Here is a 16,695-nt window from a genome sequence, read left to right on the forward strand (position 1 = left end):
AGCTGTACTCTCTGGGGGCGGTCCTCCAAGAAGGAACGGAGCCAGGCGAAAGCCTGGCCACCTATTCCCAACTCGGTGAGCCTCCCCAGGAGGATACCGTGGTCAATGGTATCAAAGGCCGCTGAGATATCGAGGAGGACCAGCAGAGACATTTTGCCCCTGTCGGCCTCCCTCAATAGGTCATCACACAGGGCGACCAATGCCGTTTCTGTTCCGTGGCGCGGCCTGAAGCCCGACTGGAATGGATCCAGGGCATCTGTTTCATCCAGGAACGCCTGAAGCTGATCAGCCACCACCCTCTCGACTACCTTGCTTAAGAAAGAAACATTGGCGACGGGCCTATAATTGCCAATTTCGTCCGCCGCCAAACTAGGTTTCTTTCTAATGGGCCTAATGAGTGTTTCCTTGAGGGCAGAGGGAAATCTGCCCTCAAGGAAAGACCGATTAATTATTACAGTAGCCCATTCCGTTGTTGAAGGCCTGGCTGCTTTGATTAGCCAGGCCGGGCAAGGATCCAAGGAGGAGGTGGTGGCACGACAGCGATCAAGCGTCCTGGTGACAGTATCGGACGAAACAGGCTGAAAGGTATCAAAAATCACCGGACAAGACGGAGCGCTGGACATCTCAACTCGACTCGCTGTATTCAAAAAAGGAGCGAGGTCCCGGCGGATGGCCTCCACTTTAGATTTAAAAAATGCTGCAAATTGGTCCGGTGTAAAACTAGGGGGAGGCCTATCACCCGGGCCAATTCCGGATAGGTCGCGTACTATACGGAATAATTCCGCCTGCTGGTTAGACGCCTCGCTTATCCGGTTAGCGAGGTAAGTTCGACTGGCAGCCTTTACCTTAGCCTGGTAAAGGTTAGTAGCGACCTTAACAGCTATACGATTGAAACCCGTCGGGTCCTTTCTCCATTTGCGCTCTAGCCGTCTCCTGACCCGCTTCGACGCCCGGAGATCCTGGTTAAACCAGGGCGCCGGGCGATCTCTGCGGCGGAGAGGGCGTTTAGGCGCGATCGTGTCTACGGCACTAGCCGCGGCGGTGAACCAGCCGTCAACCAGTGCCCCGACAGGAGCACCAGCCAGGTCAGCCGTAACTCCTCTCATGGCATCCTGGAATCCAATCGGATCCAGTAGCCTTCGAGGGCGGACCATGACAATAGGTCCCTGCTCCCTGCGAGGGGGGAGAGCCATCTTGGTGACACATTTTATTAGGTGGTGATCCGACCATGACAAGGGAACCGACTCGAGGTCAGTCACCATCGGACCACTCTCACTCCCGTTGGTGGAAAAAACCAGGTCTAGTGTGTGGCCGCCCACACTAAATAAATAAATAAATAAATAAATAAATAAATAAATAAATCTTGGTCTGGAAAGCAACATGTGAAGGCCCCTACCTGGTAGGCTCGTGTTCCAGCAGTATACAAGAGGAGGCAGAGAACCTGTTGATGGCATGATAACAACCAAGCAGTGGTATCAGAAGGAAACTGGAATGTACCAGAGCAAGGAGACTCAGCAAGAAGAATGTAAATCAAAGAGCGTACTCTATTTATCTGAAGAAGTCCATCAGGAATTAGGGCCTTCCATAATTAATATAATGAGGGTGAAAGAGGAAAGTGCAAAAAACGGTCTGAAGCTCAACATCAAAAAAACTAAGATCATGGAAACTGGTCCCATCACCACCTGGCAAATAGAAGGGGATGATATGGAGGCAGTGACAGATTTTACTTTCTTGGGCTCCATGATCACTGCAGATGGAGACAGCAGCCATGAAATTAAAAGAAACTTGCTTCTTGGGACGAAAGCGGTGACAAACCTTGACAGCATCCTAAAAAGCAGAGACATCACCTTGCCAACAAAAGTCCGCATAGTCAAAGTTATGGTTTTCCATGTAGTGCTGTATGGAAGTGAGAGCTGGACCATAAAGAAAGCTGACCATGGAAGAATTGATGCTTTTGAATTGTGCTGGAGAAGGCTCTTGAGAGTCCCCTGGACTGCAAGGAGAACAAACCTATCCATTCTAAAGGAAATCAACTCTGAGTGCTCACTGGAAGGAAATATCCTGAAGCTGAGGCTCCAATACTTTGGCCATCTCATGAGAAGAGAAGACTCCTTAGAAAAGACCTTGATGTTAGGAAAGTGTGATGGCAAGAGGAGAAGGGGACGACAGAGGCTGAGATAGCTGGACAGTGTTTGTGAAGCTACCAGAATGAATTTGACCCAACTCCGGGAGGCAGTGGAAGATAGGAGGGCCTGGCGTGCTCTGGTCATGGGGTCATGAAGAGTCGGATACAACTAAACAACAACAACATAATATGTTTAGAACAAGGAAGAACATGATGATAGAACAGCCCACTTGATTCAGATACTGGAGGAACCAGTGTGGTCTCCAGCAAATGGCTTCTGTGTGCATTTCTGCCTCTCCGGTTGCATGGATTGTATCCTTTTGTGACTATTCTTCTAATAGCTCTACATGGGCCCAGGAGGCTCTGGTAGTCAGACCCCATGGAGCTCTGCAGAGACCATCTCTGGAGGACCAAATGTCCTGTCCCACAGGTTGATTCCTCACACAAACCCTCATTGGCTACAATGGTGCATACTGAGGTTTGCTCTAACAACTGAAATTGGAGTTTATACTTGAGGCGCTTATACGTTCATCTCACCTCTAGCTAGGTGGAAGTTTTTCCAGACATGATGCAGGACACACATTGTAGTACAATAATGGATCCAGGTCCAGCGTCCAAGACCCTGTCTTATTTTGGGGGAAATACGGTACCAGTAGCTCAAAGAGTTCCTGACAGGCCTACCTTTGGAGCCTGTGCTTTCCGCTGCATTTAAAGAATGTACCGTAGATGGAAGATCACCTTCCTATTGGTACTTACATCCTTTCTTAGGCTCAGAGAGCTCCTGATTGTTAGTGAGGACTAAATCATGTGTGTTCTCTCTACAGCATGTTTTATGGCCAAGGCTAAATCCTGCTTCACCCATCCTAAGAGGTGATGCTTACATCCGCCCCAAGCCCTCAAACACCAAGGGGGAAGATCTGTGTTGCACCTTGAAGATATACATCGGAGGCACTCCAGAGCCTAGAAATTGGAATGCCCTCTTTATATCTTACTAGCAAGGGCAACAATGGAGACAAGCCTTGTTCTTGTTGTAGGCAAATGACATACACTTTGCAATCTGCAGTCCTCCCAGCACACTTAGCAGGCCCTGAAGCCTCCTTGCATGTGGGTCTCCTCTAGAAGTTGTCTGTAGAAGCTGCTGGGATAAATGCTTTTACCGTTGCTTGTCTTTCCTGATTAGACACTTTCCCCTTCACCGAAGGCTCCCTTTACACAAAAGGTAGTGCTGAAATGTGCCTTCCCTTCTGGTTCATAGAAAGCGACAAAAGAGTATATTAGCAGGATGCTGCCTGTTTGGCTTCTTGCTGACTTGCAGGCCCACCTTAGCATCCCACGTGGGAGGTGTTTGGTTGCCACTTCCGTTTTGAGTCATTTTGTCGCTGACCTGCCTGTGCTGTTTCGATCTTACAGCCACGACTCATGTGCCTGACTCTCGCTACGGTTCATCCGCTCAAAGTATAGCAGTATGTTTCAGTCCACCCTGTTTCTCCATATGCTGTCCTTCGGTCTCCAACAATGTGTCTTCTGCGGCAGCTTCTGAGACCACCACCACCACAGGTGCCACAAACCAGACAGGTAAACACCATTTCCTCAGAGAAATCAGTGCCAAAGTGTTTGTGGGGAAACTGACTGTGAGTTCACTCATTCTTCCTGCATTTGGCCTTCTCCTAGAAAATCAATATGCCACTTCCGTTATTATCTAGAGCAGATATATGTGTGCCGCCTTTTTGTGTGCGCATGTTCTGGGCACCAAGCTTCATGAAAGAGCATTTCCAGGATGTGGCAATTACAGAGCAAACCACCTTAAGCCATAGGACACGCCTTGCAGCCTTTTGAAGCGAGTCAAGTTAGTTCCACGAAGGAAAGCAAGTTAGGGGGTGGCCGAGGGCTTTCAAGGCTTAGAATTTCATTTTATTTTTTCATTTCAAAGCGATGTATTTCTGAGAATTGGTACACTATATATGCCCAGTTTACATATCTCAACGCCATCGCTTTGGGAAGCTTTATCTAATTTCCTGATGTTATCTGACCTGCCCTGCATTATTTCTGGGAGGAGCTTTGAAGACTGCGGTTCCTGAATACAGGGGAGGAGGGGGATGCCTCAGTGTTTGTTTGTTTGTTTAAAATATTTTTATCCCACCTTTCTGCTTAAAAGGGATCCAAGGCGGCAGTGTTAGGAGTTCGTATAAGTTGTTTGAAGTACATGGAGTGAGGACTCTTGCCCACCCATCACTTTCTTGGCACAATCTATTTCCTGTGCAGATGCCTTGGGCATTGTTCTGTGCACTTAGCTGGGTGCTGCTTGTGCTTGGAAGTATACCTGGGTTGAGGTAGAGCTGCTGGTGGGAGGGCAGGTGGGTGTTCCACAAGCCTAGTTCTCATTGAGGAAAGAAACTTGCAACTAGGGTGTAGCATGTCAGTTGAACATGGTTAAATTCTTCTCTTTGTGTGTCCGTGCGTACACGCGTAAGTAATCCCTCCATATAGAAAACTAGCATGGGAGAGAGGTTCTAAACTAGCCTTCTCCGTGGCATATTTATTTTCTGTGGGGAGGGATTTGTTTGCCTGTTCGTTTCAGTTGTGTGCAGTCCTACTTAGAATCTAAAGTGGTGGAGCCCAGGCACAGGTTTACCACCTCAGTGCAAACAATTTTTTTTTAGTTTGCTTCTTTTTCTCTTCTTAAATGCTCCTGCGTACGAAGATGTTATTGTTGTTGTTCTCTCTCTCTCTCTTTCTCTCTCTCTCTCTTTCTCTCCCTCACAGACCAAAGCCTCGGGTCATTTCTGCCAGTGACCAACATCAAAGCCAAATCAAGGGGAGTCACAGGAAAAGTGGCTTCTCACACAAAGTGGCCAAAGACTTCTGAGAGATCACGGGGCTTTGGCAGCCCCAACGCCAGCCCATCCGCCCCTTTCACCCATATCCAGGGCAAATCCAAATACATGTCCAACCTTCCTCTGTCACATAACAGCTTCTCCCTGGGACAGGGACGACAGCGACGTAGCCTTAGCCAGCCAGGTCCCAAGGAGTCAAACCATGGTGGTAAGCACTCCTCCTTCTGTATTTTATTTAGACATTTCATTTTTCAAAAAAACCCCGATCTCTTGAGAGCTCCACAGATGATGATGATGATGATTAGTTTTATTTATATGCCACATTTCTCCCAACAAGGGACCCAAAGCGGCTCACAACATTAACACTCAGATGATTCCAACTATGCTTCCTTATTTATTTATTTATTTATTTGTTTGTTTGTTTGTTTGTTTGTTCGTTCGTTCGTTCGTTCGTTCGTTCGTTTGTTCATTCTCGTTTGTTTGTTTGTTTGTTTATTAAATGTATACCCCGCCCATCTAGACCGAAGTCTACTCTGGGCGGCTAAGAATAATAGATAAAATAAAAACAATATAATAAAGTAAATATGGTGGTTCCATATGCTTAGATGGTTCCTAGGTTAGGAGTGGGCACCATGTGTCCTTCCAGATGTTCTTGAATAGCAACTCTGGACCTCTCACCACTGGTAGTTCTGGTGCTGTAGGCCACAAACATCTGGAGTGCTGTGATCCTCCCTGATCAACCCATGTAATCTGGCACTTACTTGGCACTGCACCCAGCTAAAGTTCTTGAGTTGTTATGGCTTGCCTTCTCCCATTGCATGGGATAGGTAGGACACATCCCCTATTATTTGGTTATCATCTCAGTTGAGTGCAACAAAAAGCTCTTTCTATATTGCTGTCATTGCTGCTTCTTGTTCAGAAATGTTACTTTTAAATCTTGGCCGTACTTTGCTTCAACTACTCTGCACCAAACCAAAGAGTATTGTCAGTGAGATAAATGGAATGGAAAATGGTGTTCCATTTTAAAAAGAGCATAGGTATCAAAGATGGAATGCCATATTTTCTTCTTCTCTGGAACAAAAAAGAAGAAGAAAAGAAACCACTACAGCATTAAACTATATAGGGTAGAATCCTACTGCGCTGTGCAACCACATAAGGGCAACTATGCCCTGTTCTTTGGGCTGTCTGTCACATGCCCAGTCTTCCATGGATTGTGCAGTTGGCCTTGCAGCCACTCACATGATCGGGCGGGCAACTGGAAGCTCGGGTGGGGGGGGAAGAGTCTGCTTGCAGGATTGCCTTATGTGTATGTTTTTCCTTAATTTAGATTTTGGCCCTAGCCGGCAAAAAGGAGTGGTAATTATTGCTGTTTCAAGGGAGATAGCAAGGGGGAGTGTAAACCAACCAACCCCCCCCCAAAAAAACAAGCAGTATATATGATCTGTGCACATCAGATGAAAGTCTGGTTTTCACGCTTCAGAAACGAATGGATTTCATCTTTTAAGAAGAAATTGGTCTTCACTCTCTTGGCTTTATTTCCCATGCTTGGTGACTTTCCTTCTTGTGTCCTGATCCTTTCTTTTAGGAGCAGCTCCTCTACTCCAAACTGTATCCCTCGTGGAGAGTAATGTGGCCCTTGTACCCCAGGCCTGTGTGGCTGGTGATGAATGCAGGTGAGTGTGAGGAGAGGGTGCCCTGCCTTAAGCTGGGTGATTCTTAGATGCTGGATGTACTGCTTACAGTGGTGACAGAGGTGGAGTCATCTAAGTACCTGTGAGGAAAAATAAATCAGTACAGGACTTTTCCATGTGTTCTCTTTTGTCATATGTCTTTCGTAGATCAGATCAGTGACTTGAAAATTATTTGCTGTGTGCATATGAAGCCCAGCAGGAAGGTCTGCTCTGCAGAGGTGATGGGAAATTAAATGCTCTTCCTAGAAATAACAGCTGGGTGGTAGCTGGTTGGCATGCAAAAGCTCCCATGTTTGTCATCTTACAGAGCCGGAATTTTTTAAAAAAAAAAACTTTGATAGAAAGTGAAATCTCAGTTGAAGACACTGCAGAATCACTGCAGGTCAGGGCAACCTGTTGTTGTCGATCTGACTTGGATTGCTGCTTCCATTATATTGCTGACCATTGGGCTAAACAGGGTGGACGGAGCGTTGGCGTCCAAAACATCCGGAAGTGGCGAGGTTATAAAAAAACTGGAGTAGACAATAGTGGGTGATCCTAGATCACCTGATGGCTTGTCCAGTGGCTTCTTGCATGAGGACAACACTACTGATCATCTCTGAACGGTTCCGTTTTTGTGGGAGGATGTAATATTTTGTTTTCTCCTTGTGTTCTGTCACGGCTATGATATTTGGGAGCCTTTAAATAACAGTATTTCAAAATACAGAATGGAAGAATTGCCATTCCCCTACCAAGCACTCTTGAGGGGTTGTGATTCATACGATATAGAACCGATGTCTTTCATTCTTCTCCTTCAGCAGATGATGGGTGTGGCTCATGTTATGCTTCTAACACAGCATGTTTTCCTGCTGTGCTTCAGTTGCTTTGCTACATATCCCATCTCTGTTTCTGCCTACAGGACAGGGAACATCACTTACCGCATCCCCATCAGCAAGTTTACTTCAGTGAACACAAATCTTACCTTGGAGATGAAGTAAGTAAGGATTAGGTTACAGGTTTTGATCTGTAACAGATTCTTGGGGAAGCAGGAAGACCAGGAGGGCTGTGGCCTCAATCTTAGAGCTTGAAAAAAGTTACTTTTTTGGATAACTGCCAGAATAGTTGAAAAGCAACCTTTCCAAGCTTTGCTAAGGTGACATTAGAAATGTAAGCAAGGAATTAGATTGGGAGTGGCATAATGTCCTTAATATGTGAGAAATTAAAAAATGGTTGCAATAGTTGAATGAAAAGTGGGGTCATTCTAGAAGAATATTGAACCACAAGAAATATACTGGAAGGAAGAAAACGCATACTGAGACTAATGGCAACTAAGATCCTGCATGCTCTTGGTTGCTATTCAAATGGCAAACCTTTCTGCCTCTACTTTCAGGATTGGGATGCATTCCTTTGTGTCCCCCTGTTGCTTTGCTTATATTTCTTTTACAGCTCTGAACACTTTGAAGATTGCAACAGGCAGAGAAGCCTATTAAAACTACTCAACCTCTCTCTACTTTTTTTCTTTTCTAGTGTCTCCTCTGCTGTTTCTGCCTACCTTTGTAGTCTCACCTCCAGCAGCCCCTGTCAACACAATGGTGTGAACACAGACAGCTTCTCTGATACAGCAGAAACCCAGGTAGGACCCAAAGATATATCTGACGGCCCAAAGATATATCTGACGGCACAGGGCTTTGCAGCCAGAGAACTAATCCACATCTCAGCTCCTGCTCCTAACAGAAGGGGTACCTGGTGTCCTCATTTGGCACACCCTCTTGAGTGAATGCCCTTTGGATCTCAAGAAGTGTGTGTGTGTGTGTGTGTGTGTGTGTGTGTGTGTGTGTGTGTGTGTGTGTTTTAAGGCTAACAATTTTGTATCCGACTCCCCTGAGAAGTAAGCACCACTGAACCCAGTCGTCTTACTTTTGAGTAATGTATTAAATTCTGCTATACGTATAAGGCATGGGCATACTAGAAACAGAAAGGAGCACCATTTCTAACTCATATTGTTTAAGATCACATGTGAAGGGTTTACAGGAAGGGAATTAGTGTATGCTTACCCATTCATCATATGTAAACTACTTTTGTAAATGGTCATTAGTGTATTTAATTGTTTAGTTCTATCTAGCTAAACCATTCTTTCTAAGTACAGTAACCATATGGCTGACACATGGAACACACATATTTTGCCTCCTTCTGTAGGGCGTGACATACCGTTGGACTGTGGTGATGATGCCATTCCAGGAGTTCACCTACCATTTCCGATTCACAAGGCCTGTGAGTATAGGGCACTTCTGTATCCTCTCCAACAGACAACATTTTAGTTTTTTCTGGGGAAGAGGGAGTATGTCTAAGACAACACAGTAATCATTCCCCAGTGAAATCTCCAGAATTAGTCTGGTGTTGATGGTAAAGAGAACTAAGACGTCTAAAACCAAACCAATGTTAAAAAGGAGTGTGCAGATTATATCTATGTTCAGCAATGACACTAGCATCAAGGATTTATATTCCTTCTTAGCTTTTGAAGAATGGATAAGAAAAGGTCCTAATTCTCAGTGGGAAGATTTAGATCTGTTTTATCCCAGCCTATACATCTGTGAGACTACTAGAGATGCAAAGGCCTGGAAAAAAAAACTCAGAAAAATTGGGGGGGGGAGAAGTTTGTGGGTTTTTTCCCTTTTTTCCCCAAAGTTGATTCTTCCCCCCCCCCCTGGAAAAATGGAAAAAATACAGCATGTGGAATATGTTATTTTACAATGATAAATAATGTCTGTGACATGGTATTCATACTATATAAATACCTTAATGAAATACTTCTTAGACTTTGTATATTTAAGTTCTCTTAGAGATGTCAAATTTCCATTTTTTTCCAGAGGGGGGGAAAGGGAAAAACAGTTTTCTCCCCAGAAAAAAATGGAAATTTTTGGAAATTTTACATCTCATGTAGTCTCAGACCTACATACTGGTTCCAATGGCACAATCCAAATTCTTTACCATCACATCTGTTGATACCCACAAGTATCACTTTCATCCCCTCCAGAGCCCCTGTGTAGGGAGAACCCTTGAGCTTCTGCAGATCAACAGCAACAATATGGGCCTGTATTTCCTAACTTTGTAGGAAGTGGGTCTGGAATTGATTAAGGAACCCTGGGGCAACCACAAATGTCTTTTTCCCCTTAAGCTGAGCCCATGGAATACATGTTCATAGTTCATTTGAGATGGGATGTCTGCTCCTACCCTGTCCCCAGTTACCTGGACAGGAAGCTCAGCTCTGTGCTGTCTAGCTATGCATAGCATAGGTTCTGTATTATTTGAGCAAGGCACAGATAAACCCAACCAAAGAGTAAGGCAGGGCCCATTCAGGTAACAGTCAGCCTTCTCCTGTGATGCTGAGCTCCTGTGCCCAACAGGGTTCCTTCCAGTAACAAAAAGTTGGTGATTCCTTGTAGAGCCCCTTTGATTCCATAGAGAAGAGCTGTGCTTGTTTTCCCAGAAGGTTTTCACTTCCCTTTGAACATTGTCTTCTTTTCACCTTTTTCTCGGTACAGGGCCAAGCAAACTGCAGTACTGCTGTGGATCAAATGGGCTCTGTCTTTACCGACTACTACTTTCAGTTCTACTGGCTCTGTGAGTGAGCCTCAAGGGGCACCACTGCCCTTTTCACAAGAACTGAGGTGGGCCCGCGAGACTCATGATGGACTGGATGATCTCTTCCGTGAACCCCAAGCCCGATCCTGTTGCCTCTGATTTGCAAGCCATTCCGCTTTGAGCTTTGAGCTCAGTTCGTTCTTCTTTCTAGTGGTGGGATGTCGACATTAGAATGTCACACAAGTTTGGAGGAATGTTGCCAGTAGCAAAATAATGACATATGAGGCATTTCCCCACCTTTAACTTGTTATAGGAACTCCACATCCTTTCTTTTCTTTTCCTTTTTCCCCTCCTTATTTCACTGGATCTGAAAATTCCCACACTGGACCATGCTTGGGTTCAGTTCATCTGGACACATCCGACCTGCAAAATACAGCTTGGCTAGGAACAGATCTCAATATCAGAGAGCCAATGAAACAACTTTCTAAGACAGTGAAACGTTTCATTGATGTCTCTGGAAGTCTTGTACTAAAGTTGAAACACTGGATTCTTTCTGTAAAGGAATATTTTTATCCCTGGCACAGTTGGAAGTCATACACTGGAGTTTCTGATCTGGCTGGCAGGCGGCCAGTTCTCTTTAACGTTATGCTCTACAGAAGTCCTGGTGACACTGGAACGTGTGGATGGTCATTTTGAACAGCAGCAACTGATGGGAAAGTTATAGGATTTGCCCCTAGCTTCTTCCTGTCTGTTTTGCCACGTACTTACATTCCATGGAGAACAAACCTCCAGAACCTCACAAGTCTCAGGCAAAAGGCTAGTTTTGCTCCCAATGTGCCTTCTTTTTCAGGATTGGATAGAGATGCTCCTCAAAAGCCAGCTATGTGCTGTAGGCAGTCTCCTCCTTCCCAGTCTCCTCCAAGGGTCTGTCTCTGAACTTTGCCACTGGACTGGACTCTTATGGTTCCACTGTTGTGTTAGATGCTGGGAGAATCTTCTCAAGCCCCTTCTCAAGCAGTGAAAATGAGTTTTGTCCCAAAGAGCACCTGGCAGAGCACTACCACATTGTGCCAGAGACTGGATGGAGGCCACCAGCTGAGATCTGCCCTACAGTGAAAATATCCAGACTGAAAAGTTTTTTGATCCCCAAGGGGTCTCTCTGTCAGGCATCAAACAGCACACCTTTTTTTCCCCCACTCCAAGCCGTGAATCTCCTTGGAATTCTGATTATATTTTGGGTAACTTACTGTTACAAGGTTTTAACTTGCTAAACCACTAATCTTTTATATATATATATATAATTGAGATCCTTTAACTATTGATCTGTTTGTCTCTCATAGGAAAACCAAAGTGGGCCAGTGCTGAGCACCAGCCTGCACCTACCTAGTATCTGCACTCTGTGCTGGGAAGAGTTGGGATAGAAGTATATGGGACAACCCTCCAGCACATCAGGTTTTTACCCTCATGCAAAAGAGGAAGGTTAGGCTACTCGGTCAGATTCTGGCTTTTTGTAAAATAGGCTAAATAGATTTCTGTATAAGATTTCAAACAGCAGCATGGTGAGGTGGGGTTGCAGGGGGGGGAGGGAGGGGGAGGGAAGATAAGGATAAGGAACAGTGCCAAGCTTCTGGCACTTCTAGCTGATCCTGAATCAAAATAATAAACCTCCTGACTCTGCAGATTTAATGTATTTCTAATAGACATTCGGCACCATCACCAAACTACAGTTCCCAGCATTCTTTGGGGGATGTCATCATAATTGGATAATGTGTAGATAAACATTCTGTGCGGGTTTTTAGTGCCTTTGTTCTGCCTGCCGTGTTTCTTTATGAAGCTGTATATTGTACTCCCATGAGTGAGTGATCATCAGGAAAGATGGCAGGTGGTGCTCTGCCATCTCCTTTCAGTGGTAATGGCAGAGATGGGCACAAAAGGCATGGGACACAGAAGATGTGGAGATTCAGGGAAGGCAGTGAGAGAGATGGTCTTGGGTGTATCTGACCGTTCTATGGATGGCAGGTCAAAGAACAAGTTTCTAAGAAAGGTGCAGCTACAGTTGCTCACATTAACCAGCAGATGGCATTGCTCTCCATAAAACAGAGCGATACTCTCAAGCCCTGCCATATAGAAAGAAGTGCCCTCTAGGCACAGGGATATGTGATGCTCAAGATCAGTGATTAGATTTTTTCCTTCTTAACAGTTAGTTTGGCGCTAAGTCAAAGATCAGCACCATTCAGACTGGAGCGTGCAGTTTATTAATGGCATAGAGCACAGGGCAGAAAGCAGAGAAAAGCCATTTTTGCCAAGGCATTTAAACTACAAATTTAAAAACTGTGGAACTCATTGTAGACTGCAGTCCGGTTCTTCCTTATCTCTGAGTAAGCTCCTTGAATGGGACTTCCTTCTGAGTAGACACATCTTGTTGTTGTTTAGTCATTAAGTCATGTCTGACTCTTCGTGGCCCTATGGACCAGAGCACACCAGGCCCTCCTGTCTTCCACTGCCTCCCAGAGCTGGGTCAAATTCATATTGGTTGCTTTGATGACACTGTCCAACCGTCTCGTCCTCTGTCGTCCCCTTCTCCTCCTGCCTTCACACTTTCCCAACATCAGGGTCTTTTCCAGGGAGTCTTCTCTTCTCATGAGATGACCAAAGTATTGGAGCCTCAGCTTCAGGATCTGTCCTTCCAGTCACAACTAGGATTCCAATATTAAACATCACATATGCAAATAATCTTGCAACAAATGTCAAAAATGCAAAAGTAATATGTCACTTGTTGAAGTTTTATTACCAAAAATGCTAAGTGGCAGAGAGTCACATCTGCTCTGGCTCCTGGGGATCACTTCTGCTTCTTCTTCCTCTATTCACTCCGTTTTCTTCCCTCGTGATACCTAGGAGGCTCCAAGACGGCAGAGGTTGACCACTACTATATTTTAATCTGACCTGGCTGGACACCTAGCCAGTTCTTTTAAAATTTACTCTCTGGTGAGAGAGTAAGGTTTTTAAAAGGATATTAAGATGAAAGGAAACTCTGGTTTGTCTACCTGCTCCCCAGGGGCCTTTTAAAAATATATATACAGTGAATTATTTTATTTTTATTCCTCTTACAAATGAATTAGAGCAGGTGATTTATTTATGGCAAGCTGTAATTGCCATGTCAGTGTACAATATCACAAGGTCAATTTAGTGTCACCTAGCTGAATTCACCATTCTTCCAGCATTTTTCTTAGTCTGTGAGACCCTATCCATTAGACAGGTCTCCTTGCTTTGCATGCAATCTCCACTGGGGCCATGCCTCTAGTACCTGATGGTGAAGGTGCATTGTGACAGTGCACCTCTTTCCATATCTGTTCAACATGCAGGCATGTGGCAAAATGCCTTCACCACCAAACTGGCATGCCCTGTTTTCCACCAACAAGAGGCTGAGACTGGTTTTCAGTACTCTTTATTCCCTTGCTCCTGGAGCCCTCCGTGTGCCAACTATCATTTTTTAGCCATATAGGGGCAATTCGTGCACTGCTTCAACTGAATGGGAGCTACGACAGTGCTACTTCTTCGCATGCTTCAGAGCAGTATAAAGTATTATCCATTGGAATAATCCAGTTCCTACAGCTTGAGCCGCTCCCATGTGGGTTGGGGCTTCCAAGAAGGAGGAGGAAAACCTGCTACACAGTGGGCTTCTGTCTCACTGGAATACAGTGGACCCTCGACTTACAGACGGCTCGACTTACAGACTTTTCGAGTTACAGACTTCTCTGGCTGCAAAATTTAGATTCGACTTGCAGCCTGAGAATCGACTTACAGACCAGAAAAAAACCAAAATGGAACAAAAATAGAATAAAAACTGCCAGTTACGGGATTAATCGGTTTTCAATGCATTGTAGGTCAATGGAGATTCGACCTACAGACTTTTCGACTTGCAGCCACTGTTCCAATACGGATTAATTCTGTAAGTAGAGGGTCCACTGTAATACAGAGGATGTCCTGTGGAAGTGGATTTGCAGCTCCTCTTAAGCAGTACCGAGAGGCCTTGTTGCCATCTTAATTCTGATGGGGATCTGTTCGCCCTCCTCTTTTCCATCACCAGCAGGAAGTAGAAACACTCCTTTGCTATGGATAGGCAATAAGAAACCTTTAGACTGGTGCTTCAGCACCAGTGAATTAGAAACAATCTGAAGATGACATTCACATTTTGACCTGACTATCCCATTACCCACTCCCCCATTTTAAAAAAGAGAGGTATAACCATCCATCCACAATTTGTTACCTGTTTGGGTGAAGGTAGCAAGAACATAATGGCATCAGAAGTAAATTAACCAATCACTTTATTCTTTTCCCAGTTTATCAGGTGGAATAAGAGAGAATCACTGTACTTATATGAAACATTTTTACCGGTCAGTTCGTGTCAGTGTTTTATCTCAGAATCTGATATGCATAATCCATGGTAACAGTAGTGCTCTTTAGATCAATGTTGTTGTTTTATAATGCTGTAACTTCTTACTGTCATTACATCGCATGTTGTCATCCCAGGGAAGGGGAGGGGGAAGAGGGGGGGACAGCAGAAGTTTCACTGTAGGTCAGTAGCTGTCCATGTCTCCGTTGGTATCATGAGGATACTGGGCGGACTGGTCAATTATGCACATTTGCCCTACTCAGCCATCTCAAGAAGTGTTCTCCCCACTTACACCATTTACATCCTTGCCTAAAATGAAAGAGTGAAGGGCTAACACTGGAACTTCTTCCTAGGCTTGATAGAGGGAGCTCTGAGTAGGGACCTCCTGCCTAGCCGGAGGTTGGCTTCCTTAGAGCCGGAATTATCTAGACATTTTGGGAGGTGAGAAGGAAAATGGAGGTGGATATGGAGCCATCTTTTGAAGTTTGGCTGCTCTGAGGGGTTAGGAATGACTTCGCAAAGGAAAATTGATAAACCCTTATTTTGTCTCTTATTCTAGAAGCTTAAAGCCTGTAAATAAGTTGTGTGCCATCACTGTGAGCCTTAAGGAAGATAAAGCACTAATTTGTTTTGTTTAAATGTTGCTATCGCAGCTTTAATCACTGTATATTGCCAACAATTTCAGAGTCATACCTTAGTGAGTACTATATTAAGTTTTTACTGTTATTTTGCTCTGGTGGTGGCTTTTACCCTTACCGCCTCCCTTTCTGATTTTTATTTATATATTTTTTTTGTTTTCGAGTGCTGGTGCTCAGGACTCAACATATGTGTTGCTTATCTAGACTTTTATTCATAAGAAATGTACCTATATAAATAAATATAAGTATACTACTTTGTATCCACGATTGACTCTTGGCTGCTTCTTCCATCTTAGAGGCTCAAACTGTTCCAAGCAGTGTAATAAGATATGGATGCAACTCAAGTAGAAAAGTGTTCAGCAGTGACTTCTGAGCTTTGCTCAGTTTCATATAGTCATCAGATTTGTAAAAGGATTTTCAAAAACCTAGTAAGAAACATTACCTGCACTAGATGCTGCACACATGTGGGCAAAATGAACTTCCCAGTAGTTGTGTATTGGTTTGCAGCTTTCAGTATATCTGTCTACTTGGGCTGGGGCCAAGAGACCATCTGTAGAGGAGTGAGCAACATTTTCAGTTACCCAGGTATTTTATTTAGGCGTCTTTATCTTTTTATCAGGACAGTACACACTGCTATCAGCTCATGTTTCATGAAGACAGCAGGCTCCTTAGGTATTGGATACCTTTTCAAAGATACCACAAGATTTCAAAAATCAACACATTCTGAAATCAGTTTCCCATTTCTCATCTATTTCAGATAACACAACCACTTTCAATTGAAAAGTGACTTGGATCAAAAAGTATGGTTCATTCAAAAACCAACAGAAAGCAGGACATTCACAGTTTCAGGGGCTACGCTTTCCTCTGCTCTTCTTCAGTTTTTTTAAGTGGATGTTCAATTATTGTAGATCTAGGATTTATTTTAAACAGTCTCCACTCTTAAAAGATACACATCCACAATCAAAACTAAGATTCCTATTATAAGTCACATTATACCTTTAACCTTTGCAATGTAAAATACACAAAGCAAATTGTGCTGCTTATACGTTATGTGTTTAAATCCGGTTTAAACATGCTTGATTCTCAGTAGGGTCAAGATGTTATCTTTATTAAGGTTTTGATTCTTTAGCATCTTACCACAGTTTTCTTCATGTTGCTCTTAAAGGTTTATATCTGCACTTAAACCATTGATGTGATTTATATCCTTAATGTAAGTACAGTACTGTACATTTATAATCTATTTCCAGCTTATGCAGTCTGCTAAATTAGAAATAGAATTTTTCACCAAAACATTCTGACTGTTCAGGGATTTTCTTCCCTCTACCCTTCCCTGCACATCCCCAAGGCACCTAGTTTTCCATGTCTTCCCATACAGCTTGTATACTCTTCCCAGTGACCACAGCATCTTTTAAAAATTTCACCAAGAACATTCCCATTAGAATGCCTTCTCTAC

The 16,695-nt window shown here is 44.1% G+C and overlaps 1 protein-coding gene across 5 annotated transcripts in view; it reads left to right on the top strand.

Moving 5' to 3' along the window:
* MYRF (myelin regulatory factor) overlaps positions 1–13,266 on the top strand; it is a 129,700-nt gene extending 116,434 nt beyond the window's left edge. For all 5 annotated transcript variants that reach the window (XM_072985532.2, XM_072985534.2, XM_072985533.2 and 2 more), the window contains 7 exons: positions 3,536–3,700; positions 4,889–5,167; positions 6,545–6,632; positions 7,549–7,623; positions 8,157–8,262; positions 8,826–8,900; positions 10,172–13,266. In XM_072985532.2, the coding sequence (XP_072841633.2) occupies positions 3,536–3,700; positions 4,889–5,167; positions 6,545–6,632; positions 7,549–7,623; positions 8,157–8,262; positions 8,826–8,900; positions 10,172–10,258 (875 nt within the window). In that variant the 3' untranslated portion in view covers positions 10,259–13,266. The remainder of the gene's footprint in view (positions 1–3,535; positions 3,701–4,888; positions 5,168–6,544; positions 6,633–7,548; positions 7,624–8,156; positions 8,263–8,825; positions 8,901–10,171) is intronic.
* The last annotated feature ends 3,429 nt before the right edge of the window (positions 13,267–16,695 follow it).

The sequence above is a fragment of the Pogona vitticeps genome, chromosome 1 (genome assembly GCF_051106095.1).
Source record: "Pogona vitticeps strain Pit_001003342236 chromosome 1, PviZW2.1, whole genome shotgun sequence".
NCBI classification, from domain to species: domain Eukaryota; kingdom Metazoa; phylum Chordata; class Lepidosauria; order Squamata; family Agamidae; genus Pogona; species Pogona vitticeps.